The following is a 14,891-nucleotide window of genomic DNA, read 5'->3' on the forward strand; positions in this document are numbered from 1 at the left end:
AAATCTAATGGCAGTGATCCAAAGAGCCTGATCATACATTCCTCCCTTCCATAGAGTTAAGCTTGGAGGGGGTGTGTGTGTGGATTTGTTTTAGTAGAAAAGAACCATTGCAAATTTGGTGTAGTGATCAAGTGCGTGGACTCTTATCTGGGAGAACCGGGTTTGATTCCCCACTCCTCCACTTGCACCTGCTAGCATGGCCTTGGGTTAGCCATAGCTCTGGCAGAGGTTGTCGTTGAAAGGGCAGCTGCTGTGAAAGCCCTCTCAGCCCCACCCACCTCACAGGGTGTCTGTTGTGGGGGAGGAAGATAAAGAAGATTGTAAGCAGCTCTGGTTCAGAGAGAAGGGCAGGGTATAAATCTGCAGTTCTTCTTCCTGAACTGCAAATATTCCTGTAAATAGGGTGTTTAAAAGAAAGCTGTGATGTTTCAGAGAAGGCTTATGAAGAAACATCTAAATCACCTTCTATAATGCACAACATAAATTGGCTTAGTGGATCATGGCCAATAGCTGAGGTGTCAAAATGAAACTGTATTTGCATACTAAATTAATTTAGCATTGAATAAATTACCTGTAAAGTTAATGTGGATTTGGACATTCTAATGATTTTGTACAGTCAATTAATGATTTTTGTATGTGTGATAATATACTGAAGTTTGGAAAGAATTTTACAAAAATAGTACTTTATGCATTGTGTTTTAAAATGTTCTTTTTAGCTTGCTCAGGACGAAGATAACTCTGTTGATGGCTATGCAGTTATTGAGTATAAAACAGCAGAGCAGGCAGAGGAAGTACAGCAGGTTGCAGATGGCCTGACCTTTGAAGGAAAAAAAATGCGTGTATCCTATTGTGCTCCTGGAGCTCCAGGCCGAGGCACTCTTGCTACACTTATAGCAGCACAACGCATGGTAAGAGAGTTTTCTGTGGGTTTTGGTCCTTTTGTAATCGCAGCACCCAGCATTGCAACTTATTCTGTACCAAAACATCAGGAGCAAGTTTTCTTGGAGGGAACAACTAGGGGTGGAAAGGGAGGAAAGTGCTATTCCTTAGAATAATTGTGGTTCATAAATCCCAGCCTCTGAGTTCAGGATGATGCTATGGACATTAGCCTAATTCAGAGGACTTATTTTAAGCACCTAGCATATTTCAAATTGTAAGAGACCTTTGGAGATTGTACTTCATCAGCTGTGACAGCATATAGCTGGATTCAAGTCCAGTAGCACCTTACAGCCCAACAAAATTTTGGGGGTATAACCTTTCAAGAGTCTCTGATAAAACTTTGACTCACAAACCTTATACCCTGAAGATCTTGTTGGTCTCTGAGGTGGTACTGGACTCAAATCTAGCTGTTCTGCTGCAGACCAAACTGGCTACATCTGAAACTACCTTCATGGAAGGCAATGTAATTACAGTAGCTTGTTAGTTTCACTCTGTAGAACTGCTCAGAGGCTACAATTAAGTAAGTAAAATGACTTGCTTTATAATATTCTTGGAAAGGCACTCTGTATAGTCTTTTATACCTACCCTTAATAAAGCACATACAATAATAAAAGAAACCTCATGATTGGAGGGTCATAGCTCCTGTCATAGCTCTAGTACAGGGGTCTCCAATGTGGTGCCTGTGGATGTCATGGCACTTACAGAGACCTTTCTTGGCATCAGCCAAGAGTTTTTAGAAAGTGGGCAAAGTATCCACATCCTACCTGCTTCCCAGCAGGAGGATCTTCAGTCCAAACTGTGTGCGGAGTGATGATATCACCTGAAAGTGACATCATCACACCGCCAATATCACATGGCAATATATCTTTTTGGCAAAACTCTATGGTTTGAGCCCAAATTTGCCATAGAGTTTTGCCCAGAAACTAGAGAGTCACTGCATGACTTCGACGCACCATATTGTGGGACATTTGTGGGTGGAGAGGAGTCTGCAAAAGCAGGGGAACCCCCACCTGGTCCAATGGTCTGGGATCTCTAGAGCAGGGCCAGGTGGGGCTTTTACCCAGCAGGATTTCTGATAGGCCATTGGAAATCTGGCTGTGCAGATTTTTAAAACTGTTTCTTTGGAAGCAGCTGCCACCACAGCACAAGTATCTTCATTGTGTGACTAAAGATAAGCTATGGCAGCCATTTTGTGGCTGTGCCCACCATCTTATTCCAAAGGTGTGCACAGGTTCAAAAATGTTGCGGCCCCGGTCTAGAAGTTTTCAAAATGTTTGTGTGTGCTTTGTCTTGTACATGACTGCATAGGCAGCAACTTGAAGCCCCATGGTTACAGGTAAGCAACTTTGTTTTACTGAACATACTTTACTTCTATGTTGGGTCTAATTTTTATATACCTTCTTCATTTAAGATGAGGAATAACAGAAAGGGATTGCTCCCAGAGCCAAATGCAGCACAGATTATGAAAAGCTTAAATAGCCCAGCAATGTTACAAATGTTACTGCAACCCCAGCTACGTGGATGTGCTAACAAAGTTGGTAAGCCTTTTTTTAAAAAAATGGTCTGAAGTGTAAAGGAGTGTACACTTTGATGATCTAGTAACACAACAACATAAGAAAATTTCAACAGATCAGAGCAAACATGTGCTTATCTCCATTTTTCCTAGCCAGTTGTCTTAATATCTTTATTATCAACCTATTTTGCTTATAAAAAATTGCTAAAATTGCTTATTTATTGATTTAGATATCAATGACATTCTAATAAAGTATACTTTTTTTTTGTCCTGAATCCATCTAAGAGCTCTAATATTGTGAGATGGGGAAATTTTGTTTTCATTTTTAATATGCATGATGCATAATTATAGGAACTTTCAGGTTCAATCCTGTGCAGTTGAGGAGACATCCTAATCCACTGAATTTCTGTCAGACTCCCCTCCCTTTCCCACTGTAGCTAGAAATAATCTTCCTTTCACAACTACAACTGCTACATATATACATCAGTCCTTTACTATTGGCAGGTCCATGTTTATATCAATCTCTACAGCTTTTAAGAGGCAAAATGGAGGTTTATTCTGCCCTTGCAAATTATTTGTTACCTGTATTAGAATTTTATAATCTAACCAGCAGAAATTAACCCTAAAAAAAAAAAAGTTTGAAGGGCCAAACAACCATCATGCAGGATGACCTTAAGCATCCTGACTTGCCTTATCCAGCTTATGATGGGCTCTGGGTGATGTACAACATGTATTATAAAACAGCATACAAATTAAAAGCTAACATAGCAATTTCAATTTAAAACATAATTTAAAAGCCCAGATGATGCCCTATGGTTTTTATCTACATTTCTGAACTACCAGGGCATCACCCAGGATGGGGGTTGGGGGGAAGAAAACAGAAAGTGTTGGGGTGGTAGAAGATGGAAGGTGCCAGTCATCCAGCAAACCATCGCTGTCCTCAGCCAAAAGCCTGGCAGAACATCTCTGCCTTACAGGCCCTGCAGAATTGCATAAGATCCCACAGAGCCCTGATGTTATCTGGCAGTGAGTTCCACCAGGTAGGGGCCAGGACTGAAAAGGCCCTGGCCCTGGTCAAGGACAGCCAGATCTCCTTAGGGCCAGGGATAACCAGAAAGTTGTTACTACTAGAGTGTAGTGCTTTTCCAGGAACATAGCCAAGGAGACATTCCTGCAGATACATTGGTCCCAGGCTGCTCAAGGCCTTAAAGGTCAAAACCATAACCTTGAATCTGACCCAAATCTCCTGTTAAACACCTCCAAGGAGGAAAAACCCACAACATCCCTGAGCAGCTAATCCCACCATTCTACAGAGCCAGTTTGATGTAGTGGTTCAAGAGTGATGGACTCTAATCTGAAGAACAGTGTTTGATTCACCACTCCTCCACATGCAGCTGCTGGGTAACCTTGGGTCAGTCACAGTTCTTTTAGAGCTATTCTCTTAGACCTCTCTCAGCCCCATTTACTTCACAGGGTGTATGTTGTGTGGAGAGGAAGGGAAAGGAGATTGTGATCCACTCTGAGTCTTCAAGTCAAGGGCAAGGTATAAACCCAATCTCCTCTTCTTCCTCCTCCTCTTCCTTTTTCTTCCCCACCAATAGAAGTAGTGCCATACCCACCTCTAAATGACAGATCTTTAAATACTTAAAAAGAATAATATCAAATGTGCTTAATTTGTATGTCTTATTCTCTTAGAGAGGATCACATGGCCAAAATTATTTGTACTAATTCATTTAACTCTATAGTAGTTCTCAAGCATTTTGCATTGTGATCAGAATTGTGATGGTGCTAGAGAGGCTTTATGATGCTAACAAATGCAAAAACAGAGCCCATCTGAACAGTAATCCACACTTGGGTATTGTGCTTGCGCTTAGTTATTTATATGTATAGTGATGCAGATCTAGTGGAAAAGATAAATTGTGAAGAAAAATTAAGTTTTTTGTAATCAATTTTTATGTGAAAACAGGTCCTAGTAGTATCAATTAATGGCATCCTATTATTTTTTCTAAAGCAGTTCTTGGAGCTCCAGTGGGTTTGTCACACCTTATAAACCCGTCACTCAGCCCAGCCTTTTTGCATTTGAATAAAGTTCATCAGGTATGTTTATCAGCTGACACAAAATGCTTCGCAAATATTTTATATCAACATATCTGAGATTTTGCTTGCAACAAGAGAGCAGGTTTGGTATAGTGGTTATGTATGCAGAATCTTATCTGAGAGAACTGGGTTTGATTTCCCACTCCTCCACTTGCAGTTGCTGGAATGACCTTGGGTCAGCCATAGCTCTCACAAGAGTTGTCCTTGAAAGGGCAGCTTCTGTGAGAGCTCTCTCAGCCCCACCTGCCTCACAGGGTGTCTGTTGTGGGGAAGAAGATAAAAGAGATTGCAAGCCACTCTGAGTCTCTGATATAATCTGGTATAAATCTACAGTCTTCTCCTCCTCCTCTTTTATTACATGAAGTAGCTTCTTGAAATATTGTTCCATCTTGGAAACCCTTTGTAAGTCTGAATTATCATTCCATTTATCACTGAATTATGTTCAATGATGATTGATCGAAAGTTACATCATTGTAACTTTCAGAGGAAAAGAGGCAATGTTGCAAGAGCATGATGGATAAGGTTTAATTTGATTTACCTATACCTAAACAAAACAAGGTGGCATTTCTCCTTTGCAATCAATATATGCCTGATTTTTTTTTAAAAAAAGTTGTACTTTCATAAATGTAACCCCAAATCCTGGATTTTACTGCCACAGAACCAACTATGTTTTTATTTCACACATGTGGTAAGTTTGTTCATTCATTAATTGTTGAAGTTTTGCATTAGAAAACCTGATTGCTCTAGTTTCCTTGAGTCACAGTGTTTTTTTCATAATTGGCTGAAGAAGTTGGCAGCTGTCTGAGATATGTGTTTCCAAGAAGAATGCCAATCCCATTCACTTGCAAATGTTTTTCAGCAATATTGGTTGGTTTGTTATGTTGTTGTTCAGTTGCACAGTCGAATCTGACTCTTTGCGACCCCATGGACAAAGTCACGCCAGAGTTTGTTATAAATTAAACAAGTATCATAAACAGTTCAAAGGTGCTGAAGTTCAAATTAAGAGATTTTAATATCTAAGGAAAAGTATACAAATAAAAGGTTCTTAGGATTAATCAATGAAAAACTACTGAAATTTGTATTGCTTTTTAAAATTTCGGATACTTTTATTTCAGGATTATGTATTGAACATATGCAGTTAACATGCTGAATAACTTATTAACTGAATAACCCAAACATATTTTCCCATAAACAAAACAAAAAATGCTTAAGAAACCCTGGTCCTCTGTGTGCACAGCAATGTTGTCTGTGCCAAACTGAAGTTCTAGCACAGAAACTAGTATTAAACAACTGCATGCTGGAACTTTTTAAAAAAACAGGATCAGATTGGCCATTTAACTTACATGGAGTTCTCCTTCAGTGGGGGAAGTCAAGTGAATGAAACAATGGGGTGGGTTGGAAGAAAGCTCTGCCTAGTGGGTTGCTGCCCTGGAGGACCACTGACACCCAAGAAAAGCAGATCCAAGCTCTAGCAACACCGCCTCTGGAGCCTCTTACCTTGGATTCCTCAGCAGCAGTGAACATCAGTGTCAGATCACAAGTTCTCTCCTCCTGTGCTTCTGCCAGTTTGGTGAAGGAGGCAATAAGTAAACCAGTGGCCATGGTTGTTATCATGGTGCTAGCTTGGTGCTGCAGGGGCTAATCAGGTTGGCTTGTTCCAAAGCCATTTTAACTTCCCAGTCTGCTCCTGACAGATACTGTACTGGTTGGTCTGAATTATCCAAAGCATGTGAGGCCCATGGAGCTTTACGTCTAAGTAATAATAAGCAGAATGGGATTATAAGGTGTACAGTAGCCTCCTCAGTATAGAACAAAATACTTTGTAGTATAACAGGAGAAATGTACTTTACCACGACAAAATAAACAATCATAAGTTGTTTCTGGTTGCAAATAAACAGAGATATCCATTTGAGATACTGGCTTAGGCCCTTTCTCTTGCTTATACATATTCCTTCTGTGATTATAAATGTTTTAAAGTGCATTAAATTAATAAACTTGGAAGGTGCAGTAACTAATTAAATGAGGTGGTTGTGGGCAGAATGAATAGGAAAATATTTTACATTTCTTCATTGGGGAACACAGTCTTTGTTTTGGTTTCTAAGAGTGCAGAATATATTAAGTCTTTCATATTCTAGGAATGTTTTTTTTAATGTATGTTGTCAAGATACTGACATAAAGGGCCTTCTGACTCAATCTCTTATCAATAAACTGCCTTCATTAAATATTCTTTTTTTACACAACAGTTTCAACAAGATTACTGCCTAAAGGAGCTGCCCCTCAATAATAGATATGAAGCAATTTGTGCCAGAAGTAGTGATGAAAAGAGCTCTGTGTATTTTGGGTGCAAAATAGGGTTGCCAGGTCTGACTCAGGAAATGTCTGGGGATTTTGGGCGTGGAGCCAGGAGAAAGGTTGTGATAAGCATGATAAAACTCTGAAAGGAGTTCTGCCCATTACATTTAAAGGGACCATGTTCCTTTTAAATGCCTTCCTTCCACTGGAAATACTGGAGGATGGGAGCACATTCTTTTGGGGCTGATAGAATTGGACCACTGGTCCAATCTTTTTGAAACTTGGGGGGTTGGGCGGGGTTGAAGAGAGGCACCAGATGCTATGCTAAAGATTTAGTGCCTCTACCTGAAAAAAACAAAAAAAACCCAAAACAAATCCAGCCCCAGATACCCACAGATTGATTCTCCATTATTGCCCATGGGGACCAGTCTCCATAGATATAATGGAATGCCCAGCGGACACTTCCCTTCCCCCCCACACTGGCTTTCTGAGAAGCATGAAGTGGGAGGGAGGGCCTCCAAACCAGGGGATCCCCTGCCCCTAACTGGGGATTGGCAACCCTATGTCTTCAGCCCTAGGAAATGAATTCTTCCTCTTATGCATATTTATTTCTATGATAATTGTATATTGCCAGTTCCATATAACAACTGTTAATAATATTGAATTCTTTCATTTTTCATATTACTCCCCCACCCTGTTCCTGAATAATAGGGATCAGTTGTTGGAAATGCATCTAGTTTGTTGCTACAGAACCTCCCCCATCTACAGTTGGTGCAGCAACAGCTAGCAAAGGCTGAGAATATTCAAACAAATAGTGTGAGTTGAACAACTAAACTTGACCATAGAGCTGTACTAATAATCTTTTATTCATACTAGATAGAAAGTTAAAAGTAGAAATTTCTTCTTAATCCACCCTTCCTTGTTGTGCATATAATCGTAGGGCTGGAGGCAGAGACCTACTTGTAAGAGTATCATGGGTCTTCATATGGGTCTTAGTACAACACTTGGAAATCAGTGTTCCCAGTGTTGAAAGTGTTTGCTGGGAAGGGTGGAAATGGAAGAGATTCATAACAGTCAGTGCCTTCCACTGAAGGATCCCTGGATTCAACACTTATTTTCTTCTGTTCTTTGTTTTCTCGCACTGTATTAAAACAAAGAATCTACATTCAAAAAGCTGTTTTAAAATAATTCTTTATGTAAATAAGCAATACTTCTGCACTTCTTTACAGAAACCAGGTTTACTTGGAGAGCCTCCGGCAGTGCTGCTTCAGACAATGGTAGGAATGGGTACTGTACAGCCAGGGAGCACAGATGTGGGGAGCCATGGAGAAGCACACAATTGTAAGTTGCATTTTGTACCTTATTACAGTGATAGATATGCTTTTCCCTGATTAGTTTATCTGTAATTAAGAAGTGTGATCCCTTTTGAAACAGCCCCTTAGCCTTAACCAAAAAGCTGAGTGAAAAACAAGAGTATTTTAATGAATACTTTATCTTGTCGTAAATAAGCTATGTCTGAATTGTGTTTGTTTATCTGGTTTCTACATGAAATGAGGAAACTACTATTTGCAAGTAAAACTGGAGAACCATCTTTTTAAAAGATAGCTGTTAGGTAGAATTTTTAGTTTTTCTTGTGTACATCACTAAACTATTTGCTCTCTTAGAATTATAGAATGATTTCTCATTGCTTGTCTTTTTAATTAAAAACACCCAAATGATTGTCCTAATAATTCCTGCCTAATGATTCCTTCCCCCTTTTATGATTGATTGTACAGTATCAAGTCGGACTCCAGCTCAAACTCCAGTTGCACCAGGGATTGGCATGCTGCCATTTTTCCCAAATCATCATATATTTGGGCAAACAATGCCAAGGCCAAATAATACACAGGAGAATCTGTCATTGGCAGGGGGACTGGCAGAAGGGTCACAGGCTTATCTACAGAGTTTGACAAACCTCCCTGCTGGAGGCCAACAGGCTGGACATCTCAAGCAACAAAGTCAGCCAAAAAGCACTGACTCAAGTTTGGGGGTAAGAGGCCCTCATGCAATATTTTGCTTTTCACTCTTGCAGTTCCTGAACGTTGGTTGTTAAAGTCTACAGGAAATAGTTCTGTGCAATATCTTTATTTTGTCTGTTTTTAAGCATTTTATGCTGTCTTTCCACTTAAAAGCCTCCAAGACAATAAACAATGTAGCCTTTAAGAACATAAAACAGCAATAAAATAGTTAAAAGTAGCAAGGACTAAAAGAAAACATTAAAATCAAATGTTCTGGAGAATAAAAATGGATTCACATTGCCTGAAATGTAAGACGTGGGATGTCACCACAGAAAAGGTTCTAGCTTCGCTGCCCTGGCTCCTGAATTCTCCTGGAATAGGGCTTCAGAAGAAACCATGGGGAGGTTTATATAGAAACAGGCAGTCCTCCAGGTACCCTGGTCCCAAGCACTGAGGTCAGTTCCAACATGTTTGAATTGTACCTGGAAACAAACTAGAAGCCAGCAAATATTTTTAGTACTGCCATAACATGGCCCACCCATCCATTAAAGTTAATGTTTCATTTTATCAAGCTTAGATATTCTCACTGGTTTTTGTGATGGTATAAACTTGATCCAAAAAGCTTTTCAATCTGTTTTTATCTTAATTTCAATAAATTATTCTAAATGTGAAGAATAATCACATTTTTCCCTCCCCATTTTAAAGCATATACAAGTGGAAACCTGTGAACATTCAGAGACGTCTTTTGTTTGTAATGACTTCTCGAGACCCATTCCTCATTCTCTCCCTCCTATGCTGTTCATTTAGTCTAGCCATTTTTATCATTATAGTAGTAGTGTTGCACTGTTTCTTACCAGAACAGTCAGATCTTACTTTCCCTTGACCTTTGAATACTTATAATTCAGATCATAAGCAGCTAGGATATTATCATGATACCACAACAGATCTGCCAGTGGTTCAAACAAGACTGTATTTCCTCAGCTTCCATACATCTTTGATTTCAGAAGAGCACAGCAAATGGTTAAACAGACCTCAAAAAGTGGGGAGGAGGGAATGGACGTGTTTTATCATTGTTTTCCCCCACTCTGCCTAGAGGGGTAGTTATTGTGTTGCTTTTAAGTAGCTGTAAACTAAGCACAGAGGCAATTCAGCTAGAAAAATGAAACCAATAATAGGAGGTTTCATTTCAATGGGTATTAGAATTTCTGCCCCCTTTGTCCTGCAGCATAAGCATCAATGTGGATTTTGCCCCTTCATTCTGGTTGTAGATTGAAAGGTATTTGTTTTGTTTTTTACTTATGATTTTTTTACAGAGTTCCTCAAAAAAGCAGACCTCTCTGCTGGGAGATCCCCCCAAAGAAATCCATCTTAGTACTAATCCCTACTTGAACTTGGCAAGTGTGCTGCCTTCTGTGTGTCTTTCAGGTAATCAGCGAACAAACATATTTATTTAAACAGTTTGATCACTTGGGTACAAAACTTAGCTGTTACCTTAGTGATAGCTGGAATGTCATCCATCAATAGTGTCTACAAACATGCCCTATACATCAACACTTCTAGTCCATCCAAAAAAGGAAGGATTGTCTTATCTGTAATTTGTTTATTGAAAGGACAGCAGATAAAGACATGCTTATGGGCAGTAAATAATAGTTGCTGTGAGCTCAGTGATCCATTTCAGGTAATTGTTGGCAGATTCTCTTGTCTGAAAAGGTAGTTTTTATGATGCAACTGCATTTATAGATGGCAAAATACTGGCAGAAGGACAAAATACAGCAGAACTGTTAACCTACTTTGAAGGTTGCCTGTCATATTCCTTTCTAAATGTAAGCCTTGCCAGATTCATTTATTCATTAAGCATGGGCACGTGTGCATCCAGTTGTTAGGCAGCAACATTGCATCACCTGTAATATTGCCTGAGAACCAGAATATAACAAATAATGGTTTGCCTCAATCCCAAATGGAGAACAAGGTGCAAGGGGTTTAATTCAAAGATTCTTTAGCCTGGCTTTGTGCTTTTGACTTATATGTGTTCCGGAGAGATGGCATACAATGAGCCATTCATGCATCATTGTGACTCAGCATCAAAATCTGCTTCTTCTTCTTGCATAACTGTAATTAATTGAGTGTTTACATTTTTCTTTAAGCAGCAGTTGCTAGCAAAACCAGTAGCAATAAGCAGCATGCTGGGTTTACAAATACCTTGCTGGACACAGCAGCTGCTCAGGAAACTACATCACAACAAGAAGTGGAAAACTACTTTAACTATTCACCACAATATGGGGATTACACACAGGTTTGTGACTCATATGCACTTTCATGGCAGCTGGTGGGTGCACACTCTGTTTGGACCACAGTTTATCTTAAAGGTATTACTTAGTCCTATACCAATGGTGCTTTTTCATGCACAAAAGCATAGTACATTGAATTAGATCAGCGGTCATTTTGTAGAAAAATATGTGGTGGAGCTCATCCAGGGGTTGTTATGCAGCTGCAATACTATTCAATGGACAAGGAGGTGGAACTCTCAGAAGGAGGAGGAGGAATTCTCAGAAAGGTTCAGGAGCTGTGCTCCTGTGAGCTCCCACAGAATCCGAGGCCTGAATTAGATTATTTAAGCATCATCATCAAAGTATACAGGATTAAGGGCAAAAAGTATGTGAAGGATAATTAAGCATAACTATTTAAGGGGGTTGTCCCCACTTACAAAGCACAATAAAAGGGAATGCTTGGAAGTGGGGGCAGGGGGAGAGTGAGAGGGACTGCTGAAATGGCTTGCATCTATTTCAGGTTGTTTGTCCTGCTCGCAGCCCTTCCGCTTCCCACCATGAACACTATGAAGATTTATGAGTATCCGGCTGTTAGGCAGAATATGAGTAATATGTTTCTAAGCATAATATAATTGTAAAAATTGTATAGGCAGTTGTAGTCTCTAGGAGCTCAAGTGGACTACACTTACATTGAGAATTGTTCACTTATAGATGCATGGAATAAACTAGGTAGTTTCTTTGAATTTCATGATTTTAATATGTATCTACATTGTGATCCTAAATGTTGATGGCTTCAGGAAATGAGATTACTAAAAGCTGGCATGGGAAAAAGCATTTATTTTATTTTAGAGACACATATCCCACCTTACTCTGCAAACAGGCTTAGGGTGGTTTACAACTTATAGTCCAATAAAATCATACCAAAATTGCTAAAACAATTAATTAAAGCATCAATACAGTAATTTAGTCAACTAGTAGTTACTAACACAGCGGGTAATCACTTCTTCAGTGGCTGGTGGATTCATGCTAGGCCTGGCAGGGTTTGTTCTGCATAAGCAGGTCACTAAGTCTGTGCACCCAAGATGTAAATAGAGCAGGGGAGTCACATAAGCAGGGGAGGCTGAATGTTGTTTGTTGTCCACCACTTCAACCAAACGCCTGGTCATGGAACAGCTCCATTTTGCAGGCCCTGTGGAATCTTGCAGGGCTCTGATCTCAATTGGGAGCATGTTCCACCAGGCTGGGGCCAGGGCTGAAAAGTCCCTGGTTGAGATCCTGGGGATGCCTTTCAGGCGAGGGATTGCTAGATGGTGTCAGTCTGAAGCATGCAAGGCTCTTTGAGGCACATATGGAAAGAGACAACCCCACAGGTATGCTGGTCCTTGGCCACATAAGGCCTTAAAGCATCCCCTTACCATATCTCTCTCTCTTTTCTATTCTGCCTGGCAAGATTAAGATAAACTTGTAGTTTTGGTTTCTTATATATTCCCTTCCAAATAAGAATTGCAAGCCAACTTCAAACCACAGATTATTATCCTAGTTTGGAGAACAAACACAGGCTATATTTTGCTGGCCCAGACTAATCTAGAAATATGATTTTTACATTATAAAGAAAGTAATTAATTGAACCAGTGCATGAAAGAAAGAGGACAAGTATGATGTAACCAAGGCTTGTTCACGTAGCATCAAGCAGTGGTTTGGTTATAAGTGAAGTGCCATTCACACATATTTTGGAAAGTTTGTGATGTACGATCACTGACCAGCTGATGGTCAAAATTACTTTGCCTCTTAACAGGAAGCAGTCCAGCAATGGTATCAGCAGTATGCGCAGGCATATCATGCTGCTCAAATGAGAGCAGGACAATTAGAAACTGAAGGCTCTGAGGTAAGGAATTTTTTTAGTATTTCATTACTCTGCCTATCCAGACAATATAACCAGAATATATGGGCTGCTTTTGCCAAGTAAATCAGTGTGTTACTTTGGTTGCAAGTGAAGTTGTTATTAACACTCTCTTGAAGCTCTTTCAAAAGTATTTTTCAGGATCCTAAGTCTCCTGTGTACTGTGAGGAGACAAAATGCTGTAACTGCACACACTAACTGCTAATATGAGGTTTATCCTTGCCATTACAAATATTGTCCTATAGTAGTCTAGAAGTGCAAAGTGCAAACCTTAAAATCTGTCATTTTCCATTTACCAAGATTTTATGTATTGATAGTGCATAATTTCTACTGTTTTTTAGGTAGTCAGCTCTCACGTGTTGAGCTCTGGCTTTGAAATTTAGGCAAAACTCTTCTATCATTAAAAGTAAAGGTAGTCCCCTGTGCAAGCACCAAGTTGTTACCGACTTATGGGGTGACGTCACATCGTGACGTTTTCTTGGCAGACTTTTTGTTACAGGGTGGTTTGCCATTGCCTTCCCCAGTCATCTTCACTGGGGTACTAATTTCGGAAGGTTGGATGGCTGAGTCAATCTTGAGCCAGCTACCTGAACCCAGCTTCCACCGGGATCAAACTCAGGTCATGAGCAGAGCTTGGACTGCAGTACTGCAGCATACCACTTTGTGCCATGGGGCTCCTTCTATTGTTATACTTCAGTATTTATAAAAGCTTGCAAGGCTGCTTCTAAAATAACTCACATTAAGGGAGGTCTTCTGTCCTTTATTGTCAGTGCTGGTCAGAGTCTTACCTGCTAGCAAGAGCTATTTGTTGGTTGTAGTTAGTAGTCCTTGCAGTGGGGAAGTCACCTTAAACTGAAAACTAACATTTATATGGAACAGCTTCCCAGAAGAAGTCAGGGAGGCTCCTACTGTTCTGGCTTTCTGGTGAGGCTCTGTTCCAGACAGCTTTGGGGGCAGCCTAAACCTGCACAAAGGGGTATATGCCCTGCTGGTGTAATCATAACGCATGTTTAATGAAGAAATCATTTTAACAACTGATATTAAAACATGAAATTGTTTTTTATACTATTGTTAACTGCCTTGGATATGAAGTTGTTCAGGAGAAAAGTTGGCATATACATATTTTAAACAAACATACCCTTGAGCATAAACGTGCATACAGGCCTGTTTTAAGGCCTGAGCTAAGAGCACCACTTGGTTGCCCTTGGCATAAGGATCTGTCAAAGTAATCTATGCTCTGCAGAGCCTGAGGGCAAACTTAACACTTACTGACAAATGTAGAACAGCAATTCTAATAATTAAAACAGAATGCAGTATAAGGGGAAAAATAAAGCATTTATTTATTAGTTTAGTATAGCTGGTTCAGTTGGGATTGGGGTGAGTTGGCGAGTAAACTTATAGGTTGCTCACACCTTTGCTGAAGCCACATCATACCCTTGTTAGCATCAGTCATGTTGCTTTTAACTCCACTGTCTCTGAATCAGTATAATGTATCTGATGGACCTCATCCCACCCTGAAGATCACCTCAGAAGCCTCCTTATGTAGGCTTTGAACCTAGTTGCTCTTCTGTTTCTGCTGGTTTATATTCTGGCCATTCATTTCTCCCAGCTATCTGTCTCTTTGCTTTGGATCTGTGGCTGGCAGGATACTGGCAAAAGCCCTGTGGTGTTTCTTTTTTGCTACCATGGGCTATTCTCTCCATTTAGGAATCTGAAATTGGAATTTATGGTGACTACAGTACCTATTTACAGGTCATGCCTTCATACTATGCTCAAGGATCCTTCCATCCAGGCCTCTTGCCACTTATGCCACAAAACCCTCTGAAGGTAAGAATAAGCACGTTTCAGCCTTCAGCCTTTACAGTAGAGCCCCTATTGCTTTGAAT

General features: G+C 40.0%; 1 protein-coding gene across 5 annotated transcripts in view; it reads left to right on the top strand.

Moving 5' to 3' along the window:
• Positions 1-14,891, top strand: part of RAVER2 (ribonucleoprotein, PTB binding 2) — a 47,664-nt gene that overhangs the window by 31,779 nt on the left and 994 nt on the right. Inside the window, exons 4-13 of one of the 5 annotated variants that reach the window (XM_060231948.1) lie at positions 717-908; positions 2,351-2,477; positions 4,467-4,549; positions 7,553-7,657; positions 8,071-8,182; positions 8,617-8,870; positions 10,152-10,263; positions 10,986-11,131; positions 12,901-12,990; positions 14,713-14,832. In XM_060231948.1, the coding sequence (XP_060087931.1) occupies positions 717-908; positions 2,351-2,477; positions 4,467-4,549; positions 7,553-7,657; positions 8,071-8,182; positions 8,617-8,870; positions 10,152-10,263; positions 10,986-11,131; positions 12,901-12,990; positions 14,713-14,832 (1,341 nt within the window). Of the gene's footprint in view, positions 1-716; positions 909-2,350; positions 2,478-4,463; positions 4,550-7,552; positions 7,658-8,070; positions 8,183-8,616; positions 8,871-10,151; positions 10,264-10,985; positions 11,132-12,900; positions 12,991-14,712; positions 14,833-14,891 lie in introns of all 5 variants that reach the window. The other 4 variants (XM_060231947.1, XM_060231949.1, XM_060231951.1 and 1 more) reach the window with 4 other exon arrangements.

Source organism: Heteronotia binoei, chromosome 2, assembly GCF_032191835.1.
Source record: "Heteronotia binoei isolate CCM8104 ecotype False Entrance Well chromosome 2, APGP_CSIRO_Hbin_v1, whole genome shotgun sequence".
NCBI classification, from domain to species: domain Eukaryota; kingdom Metazoa; phylum Chordata; class Lepidosauria; order Squamata; family Gekkonidae; genus Heteronotia; species Heteronotia binoei.